This window comes from Helicoverpa zea, chromosome 1, assembly GCF_022581195.2.
Source record: "Helicoverpa zea isolate HzStark_Cry1AcR chromosome 1, ilHelZeax1.1, whole genome shotgun sequence".
In the NCBI taxonomy this organism is placed as follows: Eukaryota; Metazoa; Arthropoda; class Insecta; order Lepidoptera; family Noctuidae; genus Helicoverpa; species Helicoverpa zea.
Window position 1 is genome coordinate 11,354,329 of NC_061452.1, and position 20,470 is coordinate 11,374,798.

The following is a 20,470-nucleotide window of genomic DNA, read 5'->3' on the forward strand; positions in this document are numbered from 1 at the left end:
CGGTTTGGATTTGACAGTACAGCGGCAGTACTTTGTGCACCCACATGAAAAGTAGTCTATAAGTACCCTACTTCTATAAATTGACCAACTGATACTTAATCAGTTTTTCCTGACCACGTAACTGAGAATAGAGGGCTCAAACAAATCAAACGAGTCTTTTGCTGCTTGATACCTCAATCAGAAGTCTTGAATTAATGTAAATATCCTAGTCATGTACCTTCTTCCATGAAAAAAAGGAACTAAACTCTAAAGTCACAAGCTATTTAACACTAACAAATAGTTATGGAATCTTTTATTTCCCTTGATAAATAGATTCGTTTGTGTTTTACTTTTCAATTTATCTTATCTTGGGTGACCTGGCCGTGAACCAAAACTGTACATGTGGTATGTTTTACATATCATCATTGTGTTTCTTTTATTTACATAATAAGTATAAAATCACGCTAATTACCCAGAACGTTTAAAGTATTCTACTTTCAAACTCATAATTTCTGTCCGGCGACACTGATGGTTGTCTTCTGTTTTCTAACCTGCAATACATAACTGTATAAGCATACAGTATTATTCAATAGCCAACCCCGATAATCAAATACACGGCTCCTAAGCTCTAAGACTAAGCTTAGCTTACGTTAACGAATAACTAACACAATAATATTGATTCGACTAACTCTTCCACACATAGCTCAAGAGCAGGTACACAAATATAAAGCTGGCCTAAGGATAACTAGTATCCGAAAAGAAAAGCTCTAGTAGATGACGGCTCTATCCATAAGCCGCGATTACGATTACTTTGTCTTAAGGTCCGCATTGCGACGCAAGTCCGCGGCTGTCATTCACTATGTCCATACAAGCCTGACATTTCGCGACGTACGTCAAATACGAGGCAATGGGCACGGCCGACATGCGAGCGAGATGCCCGCTTTTTATCTCTGACCGACTTTCATCCGACAACTGACGACTTTTGTCAAAGCTTTGTGAAAATCAAACTTCACATCAAAAAACTAATCTAGAAAAAACATACAGATTCTCACACTCTGTCTCTGGGGCATCGTAAGTGACTTTGAAACCATATAAGGTGGGTTAGGAAGTGGTATGCCCGAGTTATGCAACTCTGATGAGATTTGTCGGAGAAAATCTAGTGGCGCAGGGGAATGGAGGCCGAGAGGCGGTTGCTGTATTATGAACGGAGAAACTAGACACGTGCTAACTAATGGCAGTCTGCTGCAGTACCTAACCTTGGTGTTTAAATGATTTTCTTACTTTTGGCTGGCTAATATCATTATTGGTACATATGGCACAACGGGTCATATTATTATCAAGAGAACAAATACTAATGTGCTTAATTCAGCAAAAAGTCATGGCCGAAACCCAAACACGGGCCAATAGCGTTAGTTTTGGGGCAACTATAATCCTGCTCAATAATAGGTAAGGTCAGTGAAATTTCAGATAAGAGGCGAGTTCCGCGCGCACTGAATACTAATGTTATCCTCTGCCAAATTGATTTATATCTGCACGAACACGCCCTGTGTATTTTCACAATATTCTCTACGTATATGGGATGTGAGGGAAATACAATAAGGCGCCGAAAAGGTACAGAATTAAGCTTCATTTGATTAAATGTACAGAAACCTCTTGTGGAATTACAGAATTGATTAAATCGTGAATCGTGGCACGAAACTTCGCAAGTCGTTCGACAATATACGAAAACAGACTGAAAAACTGAAAGCTGAATAAGAAAGAATTGTCGACGACGATATTAATATCAATTCTTTTATAGACTTTAATATGAAAGCGCGAGATTCGCAGAAGAAAGCTCAAGTGTTGGCAAATCAAATATATTGCAAAATTAAATCACGTAAAGCTAATATATCGGAGCGTACGAGTTTGTAGGAAAACACGCACACACGCACAGATGGCTTACAACACGTAAGTGTGTAAAGTAAAGCGTTATTTGTTCAGCACCCTTTGTACCCGAGGGAGTGGGACAAAGGGTATATTGTATGTCGAAATATGATTGGACTGTACATTTTGTTTGAAAGTATCTTGTCTATTGTAATAGAGATCAAACAACTAGCCTAGAGGCATCAAATTGTGTTTCATCTTTTTTTAATATAGTCAAAAGCGCATCTTTGTTCAGAAACGTAGAACATGTTATGACATAACATGTTCTACGTTTCTGAACATGTTATGACATAACATGTTCTACGTTTCTGAACAAATAAACATTGTATGGTGAGCAGTGGTCATTAATTATTTCGTTGTGTTAATTACATTCCTCCCTCGGGATGACTGTGTTTCAGCCGTCGTCCCACTAATAATAATTTCATGGAATACAAGTGAACAAGTTTCAAGGTTCGTGTTCACTATGTTTCAAATACTTTACATGTGATTACAGTGATTATGATAATCTATTAGTTTGTAATACTGTTTACTTATATTTGACACATACCAAAGATAACACTGCTAAAAGATAACATGTTATCTATGAGACAATCGTAAACCTGACTGGTGGTACAATTCTACATATATTTAACTCAATGGATTTATTTTGTATCACCTGTTTTCCCGCGGTTTCACACGCGTCCCGACTGCTTCTGCTCATACTCGGACAAAATATAGCCTATGTTAGTTTAGAGTATTGTAGCTACCCAACAGTGGAAGTATTTTTCAAATCGATTCAGTCTTTTCGGAGCGTTTTGGGGTACAAACAAACAAAATAATATTTCCTCTTTATTATATTCATAGATTTAAGATTTTTCGATTTATTTATTAAATGAAAATCAAAGACTATATAATTGCAATTTCAAATTATTTGGGTATAAGAAGTACTTTTCTTGTACAGATATTTATACCAGGGTAAACAAGAGGCTAGGTTCACTAAAGAACTCAGCACTTTAAAGTACTAAATACTTTTAGTGTTTCTATTGGCTTCACATCTACTTTTCTCTACGAGTAGGTCAAGTCTGTATGTGGTAATATATCGATAAACGTTAAAGTGTTTCTGATATCGGTCATTACATTGAATACAGAGGCCATTAGAAATATAGAAAACCTTCATATTGTACAGAAAAGAGAAATACTTTAATGTTCAGAACTATTCAGAAGAATTGTAGTCCGTCCCACTTTTCTTCATACATTTTCTTATTCGTTTTTCTTGCAATGTTTGTGATATTCTTGAATGCAGAGATGTGTTTCACATAAATTAATTTCAGATATGGAAAATGTTATTTACATTTTTTAGAATTAAAGTAAATTATTTGATTTAATTCTAAATCTACGTATATAAAAATGAAACCCGCTTTCCGTTGTCACGGCTTGACCGATTTGGCTGAAAATTAGAGGGGAGGTAACTTAGACCCGGGAAAAGGTTTTAGAATAAGTTTAAGTTTAGTTTTTGTCACCATCCGGCTACGGGACGCGGGTGAAACCGCGGGCGAAATTAATTGATAAAAGCCAAGATTTATAAATATGTGATACTGCTATGTTTTTGCTACGTTGAGCGAAAATTCAAAGACAAAATCTAGTTGCCACTAAATGGTTTTCTTCTAGTAAATGAAGGGTTCAAGATGTTTGAAGTTATTTGTCCTTTCCACTGATAGTGTATCGAGACTGAATCAATAATTGCAAGGTTATATAAGTGATGGATAGTGCGAAAACAAATAGTTGTAGTTTGGTAGTGCAACATGCGGCCTATCGTTGTATTGTGCCTCTGTTTGGGCATTGTTGCAGGTAAGGTTCATTATTTTTATACACATTAGTGTCAAAAAGTTAGTGTCAAAGTCTTTGTTTAGTTTAGTTGCACAAAATTATGAAAGTTAAAATATTGCTACACTTAAACCATCTTATTTTACACTAGCTTCTGCCCGCGACTTCGTACGCGGATCCTGTCCCTTATGCCAGCGACTACGGGGTCAGCTAAATCAAAGATCTGAATAGTCTGATATTGAATTTTAAGGGCCCGTTGACTTGAAAACAACGGAATACGCATAACCATTAGAAACGTTCCATATATTTAATTTTTGTAGTTTAACAGCAAAAGCACAGCAGACTAAACAAAACGCTGAGAACTGAACCGCAATAGACGTGACCATAGGGATAAAAGTAGTGATTCTGATTAGTCCGCATTTAAGTTGTGTGTGGCAAAAATATTACACGTATTATTACGTAAAAAAACATTAAATAGATGACAAAGTCATGGTGACTTAGTGGAAGTCGTGGTGGTTTAGTGGAACCAATCTCTCAAGTATGAGCGTGCAACTTTTCTAAGTTCGTATGTACTTTCTACGTATATTTTGGATACCAATGACCGTTATTTGGAGGGGAAGTTAAACTGTGGGTTCCGGCTGACATTGAACATTCTTGGCAGTCGTTATGGGTAGTCAGAAGTCAGTAAGTCTTACCAAGGGGTGTTGGGTTGAGCGGGTAACCGGGTTGTGGAGGTCAGATAGGCAGTCGCTCCTTGTAAAACACTGGTACTCAGTTGCATCGTGACTGGAAGTCGACCCTAACATAATTGGGACAAACGCTCGAGATAATAACGACAATAATAATGAGATATAAGCACCGCATGACATCTGAGGCTGATGACGGGGAGTAGCGACCCCGAGGGGCTATATATACTGAGTTTTCCAGGGAGAACAGGGAGTATACTGTCCCCCATCTCCGGTCGGTCGAAGTGAACCATGACTGGGGTAGGTCTCACGCCTCTGTCTTGGCTTGGCCGTCCAGAGTGGAGTCGCTAGATCAGGGTTAGTAGCCCTGCTCGGAGGGTAGGTGCCTCATGGTAAGTGACCCACAGGGAGCGTGTAATCTGCGTTTAAAGTATCCTCGTCCTTCAGCCGCTCATGTCCTTGTTGCCTTCTTGTTGCTATTGAGTGACTGATTCCCGGGGGCCCAGTAAGTGAGGTGGCGAGTCTCCACCTGCCATTTTTACATGTATCTAATACAATATCATCCACTAACATCCCATCACAATAGCCCAAGCAGTTTTCCTCCATAGTTAGCAATAGTTTAGCACAGAACCGGGGATTGTCTTTTTTTAACGACGTCCACAGGGGATTGTCCTTGGGTTCATTTCTATAGTGTATAGAGGGATAATCGTCTGTTTTGTGTCACCATTTCATTAAAGTTGTCTCAAAAGGGCTTCAGCGTGTTGGCTTCTGCCCCACGTTTGCCTCCCAAAAATTTGGAACTCTGTAGTCCCGAGGTCTGGAGAGACATACGTAATAATAATGAGATATAACGCAACAAAGTCGGAGAGTGGGGGCTCGTGACGCGACGTCTAGGTATGTAAAATTTGTACTAAACAGTGACTTAAGACAAAATTCAAGCGTATTGTATCTTCGTTATTATTTGTTTATGAGAGAGAGAAAAGAAAAATACGTGTCCATTATTTTAGGGTTATCTAAAAGACGGACTAATTACTTTTTTTGATTCACCATACCTATTTCATAACATTCATTTCTATACATTTCAAGTGTAGTATTGCTCTTGAAGTTCCACATCAGGTGTTCCAGATCTTCGATGTTTATACGTCAACAGAGAGTGCTTATCAGATTGAACCACTTTTGCTAGAACCTCATATCTTCATATGCTATAGTCTAGCTGGGCTCCTGGAGTTCCACATCAGGTGTTTTACATCTTCAATTTTTATAAGTCAACAGAGAGTGCTTATCAGATTGAACAACTTTTGCTAAAACGTCATACCTCTATATGCTATAGTCTAGCTGGGCCCCTGGAGTTCCACATCAGGTGTTTTAGATCTTCAATTTGTATAAGTCGATAGAAAGTGCTTATCAAATTGATCAACTTTTGCTAAAACGTCATACCTGTATATGGTACAGAGAAGCTGGGCTCTTGGGGTTCCACATCAGGTGTTCCAGATCTTAAAATTTATTATCTCAGCTGAAAATGCTCATCACATGAAACAATTTTTGCCATGGCACCATTTTTGTATCTCTTATAGTTTTGTTGGTCTGTTGGAGTTCTGTATCAGGTCTTCAAGTTTCGAAGATAAATTATAGCCTATATGTTGACCAGGCTTAATACTGTTACAACAAAGAAAAAATCATTGAAATCCGTTCAGTAGTTCCGAAGATTAGCGTGTACGAACAAACAGACATACAGACATACAGACATACAGACAAACAGACAGATTTTTTTTTTTGGATTTGTGCTCCATTACTGTTCCTAAACCCCACCCAATTATTATTTTTTTAATATATTCAATGTACAGACACAGTTTTTTTACAGATTTATTATATGTATAGATAACATGTCATTTATTACCTACTAGCATCCGCCCGCGGCTTCGCCCGCGTAAGTTCGGTATATCGCGTTTCCAAGAGTATTCTTCCAAAGTCTGGGACAAAAACTATCCTATGTTCTTTCTCAAGGTTAACTCTATCTCTGCACCAAATTTTATTAAAATCAGTTCAGTGGTTTAGACGTGAAAGCGTAACAGACAGACAGACTTTATAATATTAGTAGGGATATGCCAATTTATATTTCTTCGTATCTGCTATAAAACCTAATAATATTTCAAACATCCCCCGTTGTGTATCAGCAATCCTGCTTCCAAAAATGAGTGTTCCTTTTTTCGAACACAAAACAAATGAATAAAGTATAATGAGTGCAATTTCGTTTCGGTTATGAAGACAGTTAAATCATTTCTCTTGGAGTCGAGTTTCTATTGTTTCAAAGCTTCTCTGGTTATCGCTATTGTAGATGTCGGGTTTTCAGTAACAGTGCCTGGTTTTATAGTGCCGCGGTCTCCTCTCTTTGTTTAAAAGACAAGGATTGGCTGTATAAATAAGCCTTTTTTTGGTATGAGTATAATAGTTTTTTTTTTTTTAATATAATTATCATTAAAATGAGCATACGTATTTCTATTGGTTGAGAATGTTTTTTTTTTATGGAGATCTATGCTAAATACCTTGTAAATCAGATGCGTTGACCCTTCAAGATTATAACAGAGAGCATCTTTAAGTGAGATGAAGTCATATTACCGCCTGGATGCCGTAAGATTACCTGTGAAAAAAGAAAAATTCTTTAAGATTTCGGCATTAAAAAGTCATGAAAACTGGTGAGGCCTGAGATGTTTATAAAACGGCTTTTATTAGCCATAAACAATTTCTTCATTTCATTTTCGGTTTATTGTGAACATTAAAGTTTATAATAGGCTCGTCTTTAATTAACATACAAAGTTACATCTTAGAGCATCCGCACACTGCAGACTTTCTGACGCCCTATATTTAGGCTCATTAATCAGTATGAAGATGAATGGTAGTACGCACATAACAACGATGAGGTATCATAAAATTGATTGAATTTACGATTTTCTTAAAATAAAAAACAACCGAATAACCGTTGGGCCAAGTGTAGGGCCACTCTTTAGTTTGCAATGTGCGTCTCTTATTGCGAGCGAAAGTGGAACGGGAAATTGCTATTGCGTTCGTAAAAAGATTTTTGGTAGCTCTGAGTAAGTTAATAGTCTTCACCCTTTATATGGGCACTTGAGCCAATGCTAGACTCCTTTGTTCGCCTCCTTTGGGAATACAGATTATTGTAATGCCAATGAGATTAGGAAAGTGATTTGGAAAAAGATAGGTTGGCTGCGAATTCGATGGAAAGAAATACTGTAATGTGGATTTAAGATACACAGATGGGTTATAATTCAGTAGTGATTTTTGATTTCTTGAATAAGTACTAATTTAACGAAAGAAAGAAAAACGAATATTTGGACACAACATAGACACTAACATGGGTATAATAAAAATAAATGATATATACATAATACACAAATATTCTTTATTTTTGAAGACAGGATCGAAAATATGACTCACGACTGGACCAAACGGAACGCCAGATCCGAATCACACAGGAAGAGAAACCTGGAATTGACGCTGGTTTCATCTTGTTCATCTGGTATCTTTCAATTTGCTTTATCAAGCACCCTCCCATTTTATTCCAGCCGTCCCCACTAATCCCCAAAGAATCGTGGGAGGTGAAGCAACCACCGTAGACCAGTACCCCACCATCGCCGCATTGCTGTACTCTTATTTCGGGATCAGCTTCAGCCAGTCCTGTGGAGGCACCATCCTTACTAGAAGGGCTATCCTCACCGCTGCTCATTGTCCTTCGTAAGTTTACTTCTTCGGGGCGGACGTTTTGGGGGCTGTCTTTTGTAAATTTGACGTTCAAAAAGTGCTGATTTTCAGCCTACTTTGAATAAATGACTTTTGATTTTATGATAATAATCATTTAATGAATAGAGATGAAAAAATAAGATCAGTTTCAACTACTATTAAAAATCCCAGCAGGATTCATTATTCTACTGGTATGATCCGTATATTGGTCAGAGAAGCCTTTATTCAAATGTAATATACACAACAACTTAGTTATTTTTTAAATTACTCTTAAATAATTGAATTAAGTTTCCCTTTCTGTTTTAGCGGTGACACAATCAATAGATGGCGCATCCGCGTTGGCTCCAGCTTTGCCAACAGTGGCGGTCTCGTCCACACAGTTATAGCCATCATTGTCCATCCCAAATACAACTCTCGCACCATTGACAATGACGTCGCCATCTTGCGGACAACTGGCAGCATTATATTCGGACCTGTTGTCAAGCCTGCTGCCATTTCTGGAAACGGGTACATCCTTGAGGACAATGAAGAAGTTTGGGCTGCGGGATGGGGTACTACCTCCGTAAGTTATGAAATAGTGACAAAATGTTCTGATGAGTTTGAATTTCATACTACTACCTTGCTTTACTGTATCTTTACATTTAGACAAATTAATTTTAATTTGATCAGACTCTCGATTCACATTGCACATTAAGATTGTGTAAAGTCCTACGTCTAACTAGCTACTACAATACTTAACTAATTTATTATCCTCTTTCTGCAGGCCGGTGGTTTATTATCAGAGCAACTCCGCCACGTACAGCTATGGACTGTCAACCAGGTGATCTGTAGGTCCCGATACGCAACTCGGGCAGCCAACATCACTGACAACATGTTGTGCTCCGGTGTCCTCGACGTCGGTGGTCGTGACCAGTGCCAGGGAGACTCCGGTGGCCCCCTCTACCATAACAACGTGGTCGTTGGCATCTGTTCTTGGGGTATCAGCTGTGCCACTCCTCAGTACCCGGGAGTGAACACTCGCGTGTCTCGCTTTGCTGATTGGATTGTAGCTAATGCTAACACAATTTTGGGATAGGCAGCATTTGAAGGACGGAGCATTTTTACAAGTTGACAAAGATATAAGTGCCAAAAATTTGTGACGAAAATATTTGTATGTCAAATTGTCGATTGAAAAATGTAATGTAAAAAATAATTAATTAGGTAATAATTATGGGAACAAAACTATTCAATAAAGAAATTACTTAAAATTTACCTAGGTATTTGTTTATTCATATTTTTTAATCTTATTCATTTAAATTATATCAAGATGACTCGACGTTGATTTATAGAAAATTGACAATGATAATATATGGTATTTATCAGGCTTAATGTAAATCGCAGCTGTGTTTTGTTTTGGGAAATACCGCTGTTTAAGTGTAGTGGTAGAAAAAAATATGAATAGAGTATCAAATAAAATTGACAATATCCTTCTCTTCCACAAATGGGGATTTTGAAAGCCCCTAAATTGTGAGTACATAAACACGAGTTACGTTTACTATTAACGTTTATTCTATTAACTTCTTTACGAAAGACTTTAAAAAACTTGAAGTTCTCAATTCGAATGTTTTTTTTTTGCAATCTGACTATTGTTAGAATGATCGACATGTTGAGTCATGGTCTAGGTACATACACTATCTCGAAGTTATCTTATAATTCCGTCGATTATATTTTATTGGTAATATTTTTATATAAATAATGTTGACTTAGATCTTCAGTTAGTATTTGGGACTCCTGCGAAGTTACAATGAGGGTTCTTATCACATTATTGGCTGTTATAGCTGCTGTTGCAGGTATGTATCAAAATGCGGTTTTTAAATTTAGATTTAGACTGTGACTGTGTGTTAAAGATTTTTTTTTTCTATGTCTATTTTAGTTTCCTATATTTATTTCTAGAATTTTGAAACAAACTTTAAAAGTACTTGGTTGTGATGGTCCATGCATTTTGTCCTTAACGGTTGTCGAACATACAGTTGCAACATATGTTCCCTAATCTTCTAAATTCATTTTTTGTTTGCTGTTTGCAGCTGTACCTTCTTCCCCGCAGCGGATTATAGGTGGTTCAGCGACCACCATCAACAACTACCCTTAAATCGCTGCTCTGCTCTATTCATCTACCGGCAATAATTTCCGTCAGTCTTGCGGAGGCACCCTGATCAATAACAGATCTATTCTGACTGCTGCTCATTGTCCATTGTAAGTTCCAACATATTTTGCCACGATAGATACATACAATTAATTCATCACCATTTAGGCCTCTGCCTCGAATTTTGCGGGCAGCGGGGCGGCAGCGGCGGCGGCGCGGGAGCGGGGCGGGCAACGGATACCTGTTCTCGAAACTAGCGGGCAGATCGCGCGGCACTATAGCAGTGTAGTGTTGTGTTCTGTTGTGTTTGCTGTTCCATATGGGTGTCCTCTCAAAGATGGCCAAAATAATTAGCTCTTGCACGTCCGAACACATTTTGATACGTCACAAAAAAATGTATAACACTATGCCTACAATGCAGATGCCCAACGCGGGCGGTCACCGCTTGACTGGAGCGCACCGCTCGTTGCCCGCCGCCGCGCCGCTGTATTCGAGGGCCGGTCCATATGAATATACGCGTAAGATCCTGCCGCTCCCGCGCCGCCGCCGCTGCCGCCCCGCTGCCCGCAAAATTCGAGGCAGAGGCCTTAAAGGCGTCCAAGTCGTCCCGCCTATTCAGTCTACAACCCTGATTAGTGGGAACACTCAAAAGATTGAGAGGCGTGGAGACAAAATTTGGAGGCCTTAGAACAGCAATAGGACAATACACGCTAAAACAAAGTCACCATTAACTTGCTTTTCTTTTTCAGCCGCGAACTGATCACAAGATGGCGTGTTCGCGTTGGCTCCTCTCTCGCACACAGTCAAGGACTCGTCTATGGCTTTGGTACCGTCATCTTCCATCCTAATTTTAATTTCCAAACCATGGATTCCGACATTGCTATCATGCGTTCCTCCTCTAACATCCAGTTTAGCAATGTTATTCAGCCTGGTTCCATCGCTGGTGCCAACTATAACATTGGCGATAACCAAGTTGTTTGGGCTGCGGGATGGGGCAGAACTCACGTGAGTACTTTTTAAATCCTGGTCTACATCTTGTGTGTGTAAATAGCAAAAGATATTTTAAGATATTGACGACCTCGATGGCGCAATGGACACCATGCCGGACTGCCGAAGCTGAGGTCCCGGGTTCGATTCCCGGCTCGGTCGACATTTGTGTGATGAGCATGCTTGTTAGCCGTGGTCTGGGTGTTACAATATGTATTCATAAATATGTATATATGTAGCTATATGTAGTTTATCAGTTGTGTTAGGACCCATAACACAAGTTAATTAATAACTTACCATGGGGCTAACCGACCGTGTGTGAAAAGGTGTCCCAACATTATAAAAAAAAAAAAAAATCTGAAACGCAATTGAAAGTAGTCCCTCCAAAGATGGTATTTTTTTACTAATTTATATTTGAGTACGATCTTGAAGTTTTAAAATTGCTTTTGCAGCCTGACATTGCGATTGGTGCCGAGCAACTTCGTCACGTTCAGATCTGGACTATCAACCAGGCCATTTGCCGTCAACGCTATGCCGCAGCCAGTCGCACCATCACTGACAACATGTTGTGTTCTGGCGTCCTCGACGTCGGCGGTCGTGACCAATGTGCTGGCGACTCTGGCGGGCCCCTCTACCACAACAATGTCGTTGTTGGAGTCAGCTCCTTTGGAATCAGCTGTGGTGACAGATTTTACCCTGGCGTTAACGTCCGGATTTCTCGATTCACCTCGTGGATTCAAAGCAATGCTTAAGCTGAATAAATTGATTGTTTTAACTATTGTCCTTGTTTTTTTTTTATGAAACTTAGCATAATCAATATTTGAAGAATATTGATTAGAGTAATATATCCTCTCGCCTCAAAAAAATAAAAGTCTGCCTTATTATTTTAAATAAAAAAAATCAAAGGACCTAAGATACTTCCCCGAGGTATGCTTAATATCATTTGCATTTTCTGTAGTTTTGTCAGGAAGATTTATAGTATGTATTATCACTAGTAAGAATTAAAATATCGGTTTATAAATATGATGCTTTTTCAATCCTTACACATGTCATCACAGAGTTTGTTTGTTCATTCAAGCTTAAGCAGAAATAAGGATAATTAAGGGAATGTGTTAATACATTTGTATGAAAATGACATGTTCCTGCCATTTTTGTAACTCAATCATTTATTGATCACAATCAATTTAGTTTCTGTTAGGCGCTAAATAACTTAAGTGTTTGTGTACGTTCTCTGAACATTCATAAGCAGCTTGGAACAGTACGTTTTTAACTTTTTGCAAATATACATCCACACTGCATCGTCGAATGACAATGGAGAGTAAAATAAACTTTTGGCATAACTAGTCAGTCAGCTATAGTCAGTTGTAATCGAGATGGTTCACAGTTCAAATTGAGCAACATTTGACTAAGAAAAAGTTAAGTTATGATCGACTCGGAATTTTTTGTCATTTTTTTGAGTCTGCTGGAAAAAATCTCCGAAGATGATTTTGATGTATACCTATAGAAACTAATATAATCAACCAGATTAATATTCAGTTTTATTTACGAGGATAAAAGTATCTTTGTAGATAAAACCACAGATGATTTATTGATATTTTTATCAGCAGAAAATACAGTCATCGCAATTTTATTAGACAACATGCCTAATTATATATTTTTTGCGGAAAGACAAAAAACAAGATAAACAAATCAGAACATGATGATGATGATAAAATCCGTCACATGAAAAGACCAATTAGTCAATTATTCAATTAGTCACTTGAAGTAAAAAAAAAACTACAAATACTTTGGATAGCTTATATTTCGTTTTATGTTTACAGCATTAATTCATGATTAATTGTCCTTTAATTGTAGCGGACCCTGACTCATCCGAGTTATTCGTAACAAACAATGGATACCCTCCTATAGTAGCTCTCCTGGATTTATCTGCCGGCAATCATTTCCGAGTCTTGTGGTGGCATTCTTATCAATAACAGTTGAACCTATTTTGACAGATACTCATTACCCATATAATAGTAATCATACCAATAATTTGAGACCAGACATTGAAGCAAGGATTTTTTGACTCATCTTGATCTGTGACTTCAGTCAGTGATCTCCAGTTGTTGTCTATTCTCCATTGCTCACAGAAATGGCTTAATTTATTGTTTGAACTATTACATCGTCTATGTTAATTTCAAACAAACCCTGGATGATGGGGGATTGCTGATATAAATTCAAGCCAATGTATTTTTCTCATCCAAATGAGAACTTTTATAATGAACTAATAAGTTTTTGTGAGAACATGGACTGGGTATGTGCTGACATTGTCAAGTGTGGGTTGGTGTCTGATACGCATACTTTTGTGAGCGATGCGCATGGTTGTCGACGTTGGTTGGACCATGTCGTTGTTACTAGCGCAGCATGGCCTTCTATTTTAGATATCTGGGTAGATTATGACATCTACTGGTCTGACCACTATCCTGTGTCCGTCAAATGTGATTTAGGAATAATTAAATCCAAAAATGAGTGTAAATCAGTTCCTAAAAGTAAAGTTGCCTGGGGTGAGAGGAAGCCAGAACAAATTGGTATGTATACAAATCTTTGTAATAACTTGTTAAGACAAATTGACTTTCCTGTAGAATTGCGTGAATGTGGGGATAAACGTTGTAATATTTTGAAACACAGAGAAATATTAGATAAATTGTATAATGATATTGTCTCATCACTGAGTGAGGCTTCTGAGTCTAGCTATAGGATGGGTACAAGTGTTAAGGGGAAACAAATTATGGGATGGAATAAACACGTTGCGGAATCTCATAGGGTGGCTAGGCTTAATTTTCAGCTTTGGGTACAGTGGGGTAAACCTAAATCAGGTTTTATTCATGAAGCAATGTGTCACAGCAGAAAGGTTTTCAAAAAGAATCTTAAATGGTGCCAACAACATCAGGAACAGATAAAAATGGACCGCTAGCGACACTGCATTCAAATAATAAATTTCGAGACTTTTGGAAACACACCAATAAACTGAATTTGAGGCCTGGCCTTCCTTTGAGCATCGAGGGTGTTACGGAAACTAAGATGATCGCAAATAGTTTTAAAGATCATTTTACTGTAGAATCCCCATTAGGAGTTTGTGATGCAATGCTGGACGCCGACCCCATTAGTGAAAACGTAGTGTCTAAAATTACTGCTCAGGATGTAAGAAAAATTGTTAAAAACATGAAAGGTGGAAAATCACCAGGGCATGATGGGCTCAGCATCGAGCATTTGCAAAATGCGGGGTCACACATTGCACGACTGTTATCTATGTTTTTTAACTTGTGTATTGGACACTCATACTTACCCAGTGATCTAACAAAAACAATAGTCACTCCCATACTTAAGAATAAGACAGGTGATAGTTCGCTGAAATCTAACTACAGGCCGATTTCGCTTGCTACAGTCGTGGCCAAAATATTGGATACTGTGCTTGAGACTCAGTTGTCGGAATGTATCAACCTACATGATGCACAGTTTGGTTTCCGCGCTGGACTTTCTACTGAGAGCGCGATACTGAGCCTGAAGCATACTGTTGAGTATTATACCAGCAGAAAGACGCCTATATACGCCTGTTTTTTAGACCTTTCAAAGGCATTTGATCTTGTCTGTTATAATAAACTTTGGGATAAGCTCAAAGACTCCAATGTACCTCATGATATTATTTCTATCATTAAGTTTTGGTACTACAGTCAAATTAACTTCGTTAAATGGGCAGGCGTGTTATCAGATCCCTACGGGCTACAATGTGGAGTGAGACAGGGTGGATTATCATCCCCACTTATGTTTAATTTATATATTAATGCGCTGATCGTTGAGCTCAGCAGCATGCACGTCGGCTGCCATGTAGATAACATTTGTGTGAATAATCTCAGTTACGCAGACGACATGGTGCTGCTGAGCCCAACGATCGGTGGTCTTAGGAAACTGGTTAACGTATGTGAAAGGTACGCGGCTAAACATGGCCTCAAATATAATGTTTCAAAAAGTGAGCTCATGATATTTAAGGCTGGTACAAAGTCACCCGAGCAGGTCCCTCCCGTTACTCTGAACGGAATACCGATGAATGTGGTCACTAGCTTTAAATATCTTGGTCACATGGTCACGGAACACCTACGTGATGACGAGGACATGGATAGAGAGCGTAGGGCGCTGTCGATCAGAGGCAATATGATAGCTCACAGGTTCAAGCGTTGTGCGGCGAGTGTTAAAATAACTCTCTTTAGAGCGCACTGTACGTCATTTTACACTTGCAGCCTGTGGGCTCGTTATACGCAACGTTCGTTGAGCGCACTACGAGTTCAGTACAATAACGCGTTCAGGGCGTTGTTGGGGCTGCCGCGCTGGTGCAGTGCGTCGGGCATGTTCGCGGACGCGCACGTGGACGGCTTCCACGCCGTGCTCCGCAAGCGGTATGCCGCGGCGCTCTGCAGGCTGCGCGCCAGCACCAACACCATCCTGGCCGTTATAGCGGATAGGCTGGACTCTTGTTACGTCCAACACTGGGTCAGAGCCCATGCCATAAAATAGATTTAAGTTTTTTGTTTTATTTTAAAGTATGTTTTTATTGTATTTACTAACACTAGTTTTAAGTTTTTTCAAGTTACTAACATTCTATGGACTTGTGGGTCTGCAATAAAAAGTTTTTATTTATTTATTTATTTATTGAGATTTGAGAATTTTACATAAATACCGATGCCATCTTTATTAGGAAGTTTGGTAGTTAAAGGAGTCACAATGAGAGTTATTACAGCTTTGCTAGCTAGTTTGGTTGCTGTAGCAGGTATAAATAAACTTCATTCTTTATTACTGTCCATATTCCTTCATCATCATCATCATCAGCCTATAGCAGTCCACTGCTGGACATAGGCCTCTCCAAGTGCACGCCACTGAGATCGATTTTCGGCTGCTCGCATCCAGCATATAATATATTCCTTATCACCATAAAATTGTTTATGGTAAATAATCTGTAAGGAGGAAAAAATCTTTGTGTTTATTTATGTCTTAAAGGCACTGCTGATCAGTTCAGTAGTTCCGAAGCCTTAAACGTTTTTGTTTTTAGTTGTCTCACAATTGTAATCAAATTTTCAGCTAACCCTGCATCCCAAAGGATTGTTGGTGGAACAGCGACTACCATCAATCAATATCCTTCTATCGTGGCTCTGCTGTACTCACAAAATGGAAACTCTTTCCGGCAACAATGTGGTGGCACAGTGCTCAATAACAGATCCATTCTGACCGCTGCTCATTGTCCATTGTAAGTAAAGCAAATTAATGTTTGCCGTAAAATTATAGACTGTGAAGTAAAGACATTACAAGCTGTTTCTTTTTTTTAGCGGCGACCATACCTCCAGGTGGCGCGTCCGCGCAGGTTCTACCTTTGCGAATCGAGATGGCAACATCTATGTCATAAGCAATATTATCTACAATCCCAATTTCAACTTCCGATCTATGGACTCCGATATCGCTATATTACGTACCTCTGCTAATATTCCGTTCAGCAACGTAGTCCAGCCTGGTTCAATTGCCGGTGCCAACTATAACCTTGCCGATAACCAAGTCGTTTGGGCTGCAGGATGGGGCAGAACCAAAGACTATAAAACCACTTGACTGCGCATACAGTGCCCCGACGCTCGCCAAACGTTAGCGATTTTGCGCGTACTATAAGTCTACGATCAGTACGATCCTTTAGTAGCGACCAAGTCTATGACCTGCGAACACGCTAAATTATTGAGGATTTTATTTAGTAAAAAATAAAAAAAATGCCTACATGCGCGATGAAATGGTGCGGGAAACAATCCAGGACATCTAGTTACAAAAAGAATGGCATCGGCAAGTATCAATACCAAAATTTGGCTTTGATTTAATTATATTACGAAATACCACAGGGGTCTATTTAAATTGGTGGTTGGTGAACCGCGCTCACGCTCGTTGATGTCTTTTGGAAAAGTCCCTTTCTTTCATTAAGAAATTCTAATACGTCCATCTCTTTCTTGCCCTTTGTATTCCTATCGATGAAATTTGGGCTGTTACCTTAAAGGATGAAGTGGATATCGATAATAGTAAAACATTAATTAAAAAATATGTTTTGTTTGGCTAATAAGTTAATTAACTGACCATAGTGACGTCAGAGGCAGCTGTTCCTGGTGCCTCCACAAATTACTTTTAACGTAATAAAAAAAAACATTTTAATTTTTTTTAAGATTCCAAAAATATGGAAAATTGGCCCCCAACAAAATACAGTGTTGTTTGCTTGAGGCACACTTCACTCCCAATTGTTTTGAATATTTAAAACAAAGCCGACGTTTATTTAGTTCAGCGATTCCAACAATGTTTTTGCCTATCTTAGTAAGTTTTTATAATCCTCACAATTTTGGAATAATTACATCGTGTACCTATTTAAAATATATAAAGAAATATGTAGACGTTCGATTATCGTTTTTTACCAAAAACAATCAGGACCCTAAAACAATAATTCGAAAAACTTACTAAATTAATACATTTCAAGAATCAATAATTTTCTTGTACGGAGTTCTTTTTTGTAATAGACTGATTTTTATTAAATATTCTTATACGATTTTTATTGAGTATTTATTACTACGATGAAATACATTTTATCGATATTTTTTAATTGAAAGAGAGCAATCCCTTGCTGAGCTTACTCACGCAACTCGACCTTGAACTGACCAATAGTAGCCGCGGATTATGTCGCGTCCCCCGGCCCGCAGCGGTGAGTCGTGTTCTTAGAAGAAATTGGCGAGTGCGCTCTCTAGTGGTTATTTACTTTATGGGCAGAACTCACGTGAGTACTTTTAACCCTGCTCCAGACTTTGTGTGTTAATTTTGTATGACAACGGCAAAAGTGAGAAGTAAGCAGCAGGGTGGGGACAAAAATTCTGTTAGTTTTATAGTTATACTTGATTTCAATTGAGACTAATTTCAATTTTTTGTCCGCTGTACTGAAGTTTCAATTTAAGAAATTAGGGACGATTAGGGAAGTCGGGGAGGGGTAATTAGGGAGTTTCCAACGCATCATCCATTTACGACTTAAAGTTCAAAATTGCTTTTACAGCCTCACGTTGTGACCGGTTCTGAGCAGCTTCGTCACGTTCAGGTCTACACTATCAACCAGTCCATCTGCCGTCAACGCTACGAAAGAGCAAGTCGCACCATCACTCCTAACATGTTGTGTTCTGGCGTCCTCGACGTCGGTGGCCGTGACCAATGTGACGGTGACTTCGGTGGACCTCTCTACCACAACAATGTGGTTGTTGGAGTCAGCTCCTTTGGCGTCAGTTGTGCTCATAAAGATTACCCTGGTGTCAATGTGCGTGTATCTCGTTTCACCCGGTGGATTCAAAACAATGCTTAAACAACGGTTCTGAATAAATTGATTATTATTTAAATTAACTTTGTTATTATTTTTGTCATTTGACAATTTTACATGACGCCTAGCAGAAATTAAATTCATTGTGATGAATAAATAATCTATTGAGTAACGAAAAATTTAGGAACATGTAATTTTCATATATTAATTAGGCATTTGTGGAATATGTGTTCATTGAGAAATAATCAGAATAGAAGAGCATCACATTCATAAAATTGACATTTAAATACTTATTAGTGATAATCTGTTAAGATTTGTTCCTTTGATATTTTTTTCTGAGATAAATACAACAAACGTAAAGAAAATACAAAGCATACCGCAGGGAACCATCTATGGGCCTCTGTTGTGAGTTACACGTAACATTCCGAATCTCACTCCTACAGAAATTCTGTATCAGACAAAAACAGCAAAAATAATATTATAATGCTCTTCTGATTAATTCTGAATGAACACATATCCCGCAGATGCCTAAATATATGAAAATTACATGTTCCTACATTTTTCACTACTCAATAGATTGTTTATTGATCACAATGAATTTAATTTCTGCTAGGCGTTATGTAAAATTGTAATTATAGAAAAAAAGGAATATCAGTCCATGCAATATATTACAATATATTACTACAAATATTTTGGGATAAAATTATTCTATACTGCATTTGGTTCAAGTTTCTTATAAAGACGTAAAGAGTTGTAGTCTCAGTGGCTGTCTCCAAGTAAGATAATAATACCAAATGTTATTAAATAACTGTAACCTGTGTGCTTTCTCTAATGTCCATAAATAGGGTAGCACAGGATGCTTTTATCTCTTTGCAAATATACATGGTCACTCACCATCTGCCTAGCTTTTTCCCTACTATGTCGGCTTCCTGTCTAACAAGGATTCAGCTGATTAATAGTTTTCTGTTAGAAGTGACTGCCTGTCTGACCTCCTAAACCCAGTTAGCCGGGCAACCCAATACCCCTGGGTAAGACTGGTGTCAGACTAAATGGCTTCTACCTGGCTACCCGTAACGACTGCTAAAGATGTTCAAATGACCGCCGGGACCTACAGTTTATCGTGTCCCCGAAACACAGCCGCTGGTTTCCAAGATATACTGCGAAAGTCTTTACAAACTTAAAACACATTGGTGCTTGCCTGAATTGGAATCGAACCCACACTCATTCTTGAGATGTTGGTTCTTTGCTCACTAGGCCACCACGATTTCTACATGGACAGTGCGTCGTCGAATGACTACATGACGAGTATGACGAACTTTTGGGATCGGACCGGTTAGCCGGATTTCATTGTAATCGAGATGGCTGTTTGGATATTTTAAATTGAGAAACATTTGACCATGAATTCTAAAGTTTTATTTTAAAGATCACGGCGCAAATAAATTCCAAAAAATACGAGGATCGTTATGAAAATAAAAATGTTGTTTTAATAAAAGTTTTGTATTATTTACCAGTATAAAAATATATTTTTACTAAAACCCATAAATGATTTTTTGAACTTTGAACATGCCTATAGCAAAGTTCAAAGTTCAAAGTAAACCTTTCGTGGAAATTCGGCAAATAAGATATCGGCATATAATGAGGATGATAAAAGCCATTATAGTTCGGCCATTCAGAGAATACGTTCCTGACACGTCGCGATTGAACTGACGACGTAATAACATTCATTGATTATTGATATAATAATGTTGTTTTAATGCTCCTCAATTGTTAAAACGGTAAACAACCAGCAAAAATATTTTTATCGTAACTGCAACGCCATTGCAAAGTTACGTCGTCAGTTCAATCGCGACGTGTCAGGAACGCATTCTC

General features: G+C 38.4%; 2 protein-coding genes and 1 pseudogene across 2 annotated transcripts in view; 2 read left to right on the plus strand and 1 right to left on the minus strand.

Annotated features, from left to right (window-relative positions):
* The window catches only part of LOC124635257 (solute carrier family 12 member 4), a 494,187-nt gene that overhangs the window by 103,431 nt on the left and 370,286 nt on the right, over positions 1-20,470 (minus strand). The gene's annotated exons all lie outside the window — the stretch shown is intronic.
* On the plus strand, positions 9,931-12,039 carry LOC124635426 (annotated as a pseudogene).
* Positions 16,012-18,680, plus strand: LOC124635537 (trypsin, alkaline C-like). Its single transcript, XM_047171445.1, has 4 exons — positions 16,012-16,057; positions 16,366-16,531; positions 16,611-16,868; positions 18,358-18,680. The coding sequence occupies exons 1-4, from the start codon at positions 16,012-16,014 to the stop codon at positions 18,644-18,646; spliced, it is 759 nt and encodes a 252-aa protein (XP_047027401.1). The 3' UTR covers positions 18,647-18,680.

Bases quoted from the DNA above. Each gene is read 5' to 3' on its own strand.
- LOC124635537 (XM_047171445.1), top strand. From the start codon at position 16,012: ATGAGAGTTATTACAGCTTTGCTAGCTAGTTTGGTTGCTGTAGCAG. The intron at 16,058-16,365 runs GTATAAATAAAC...TCAAATTTTCAG, and splicing joins TAGTTTGGTTGCTGTAGCAG to CTAACCCTGCATCCCAAAGG. The intron at 16,532-16,610 runs GTAAGTAAAGCA...TCTTTTTTTTAG, and splicing joins ACCGCTGCTCATTGTCCATT to CGGCGACCATACCTCCAGGT.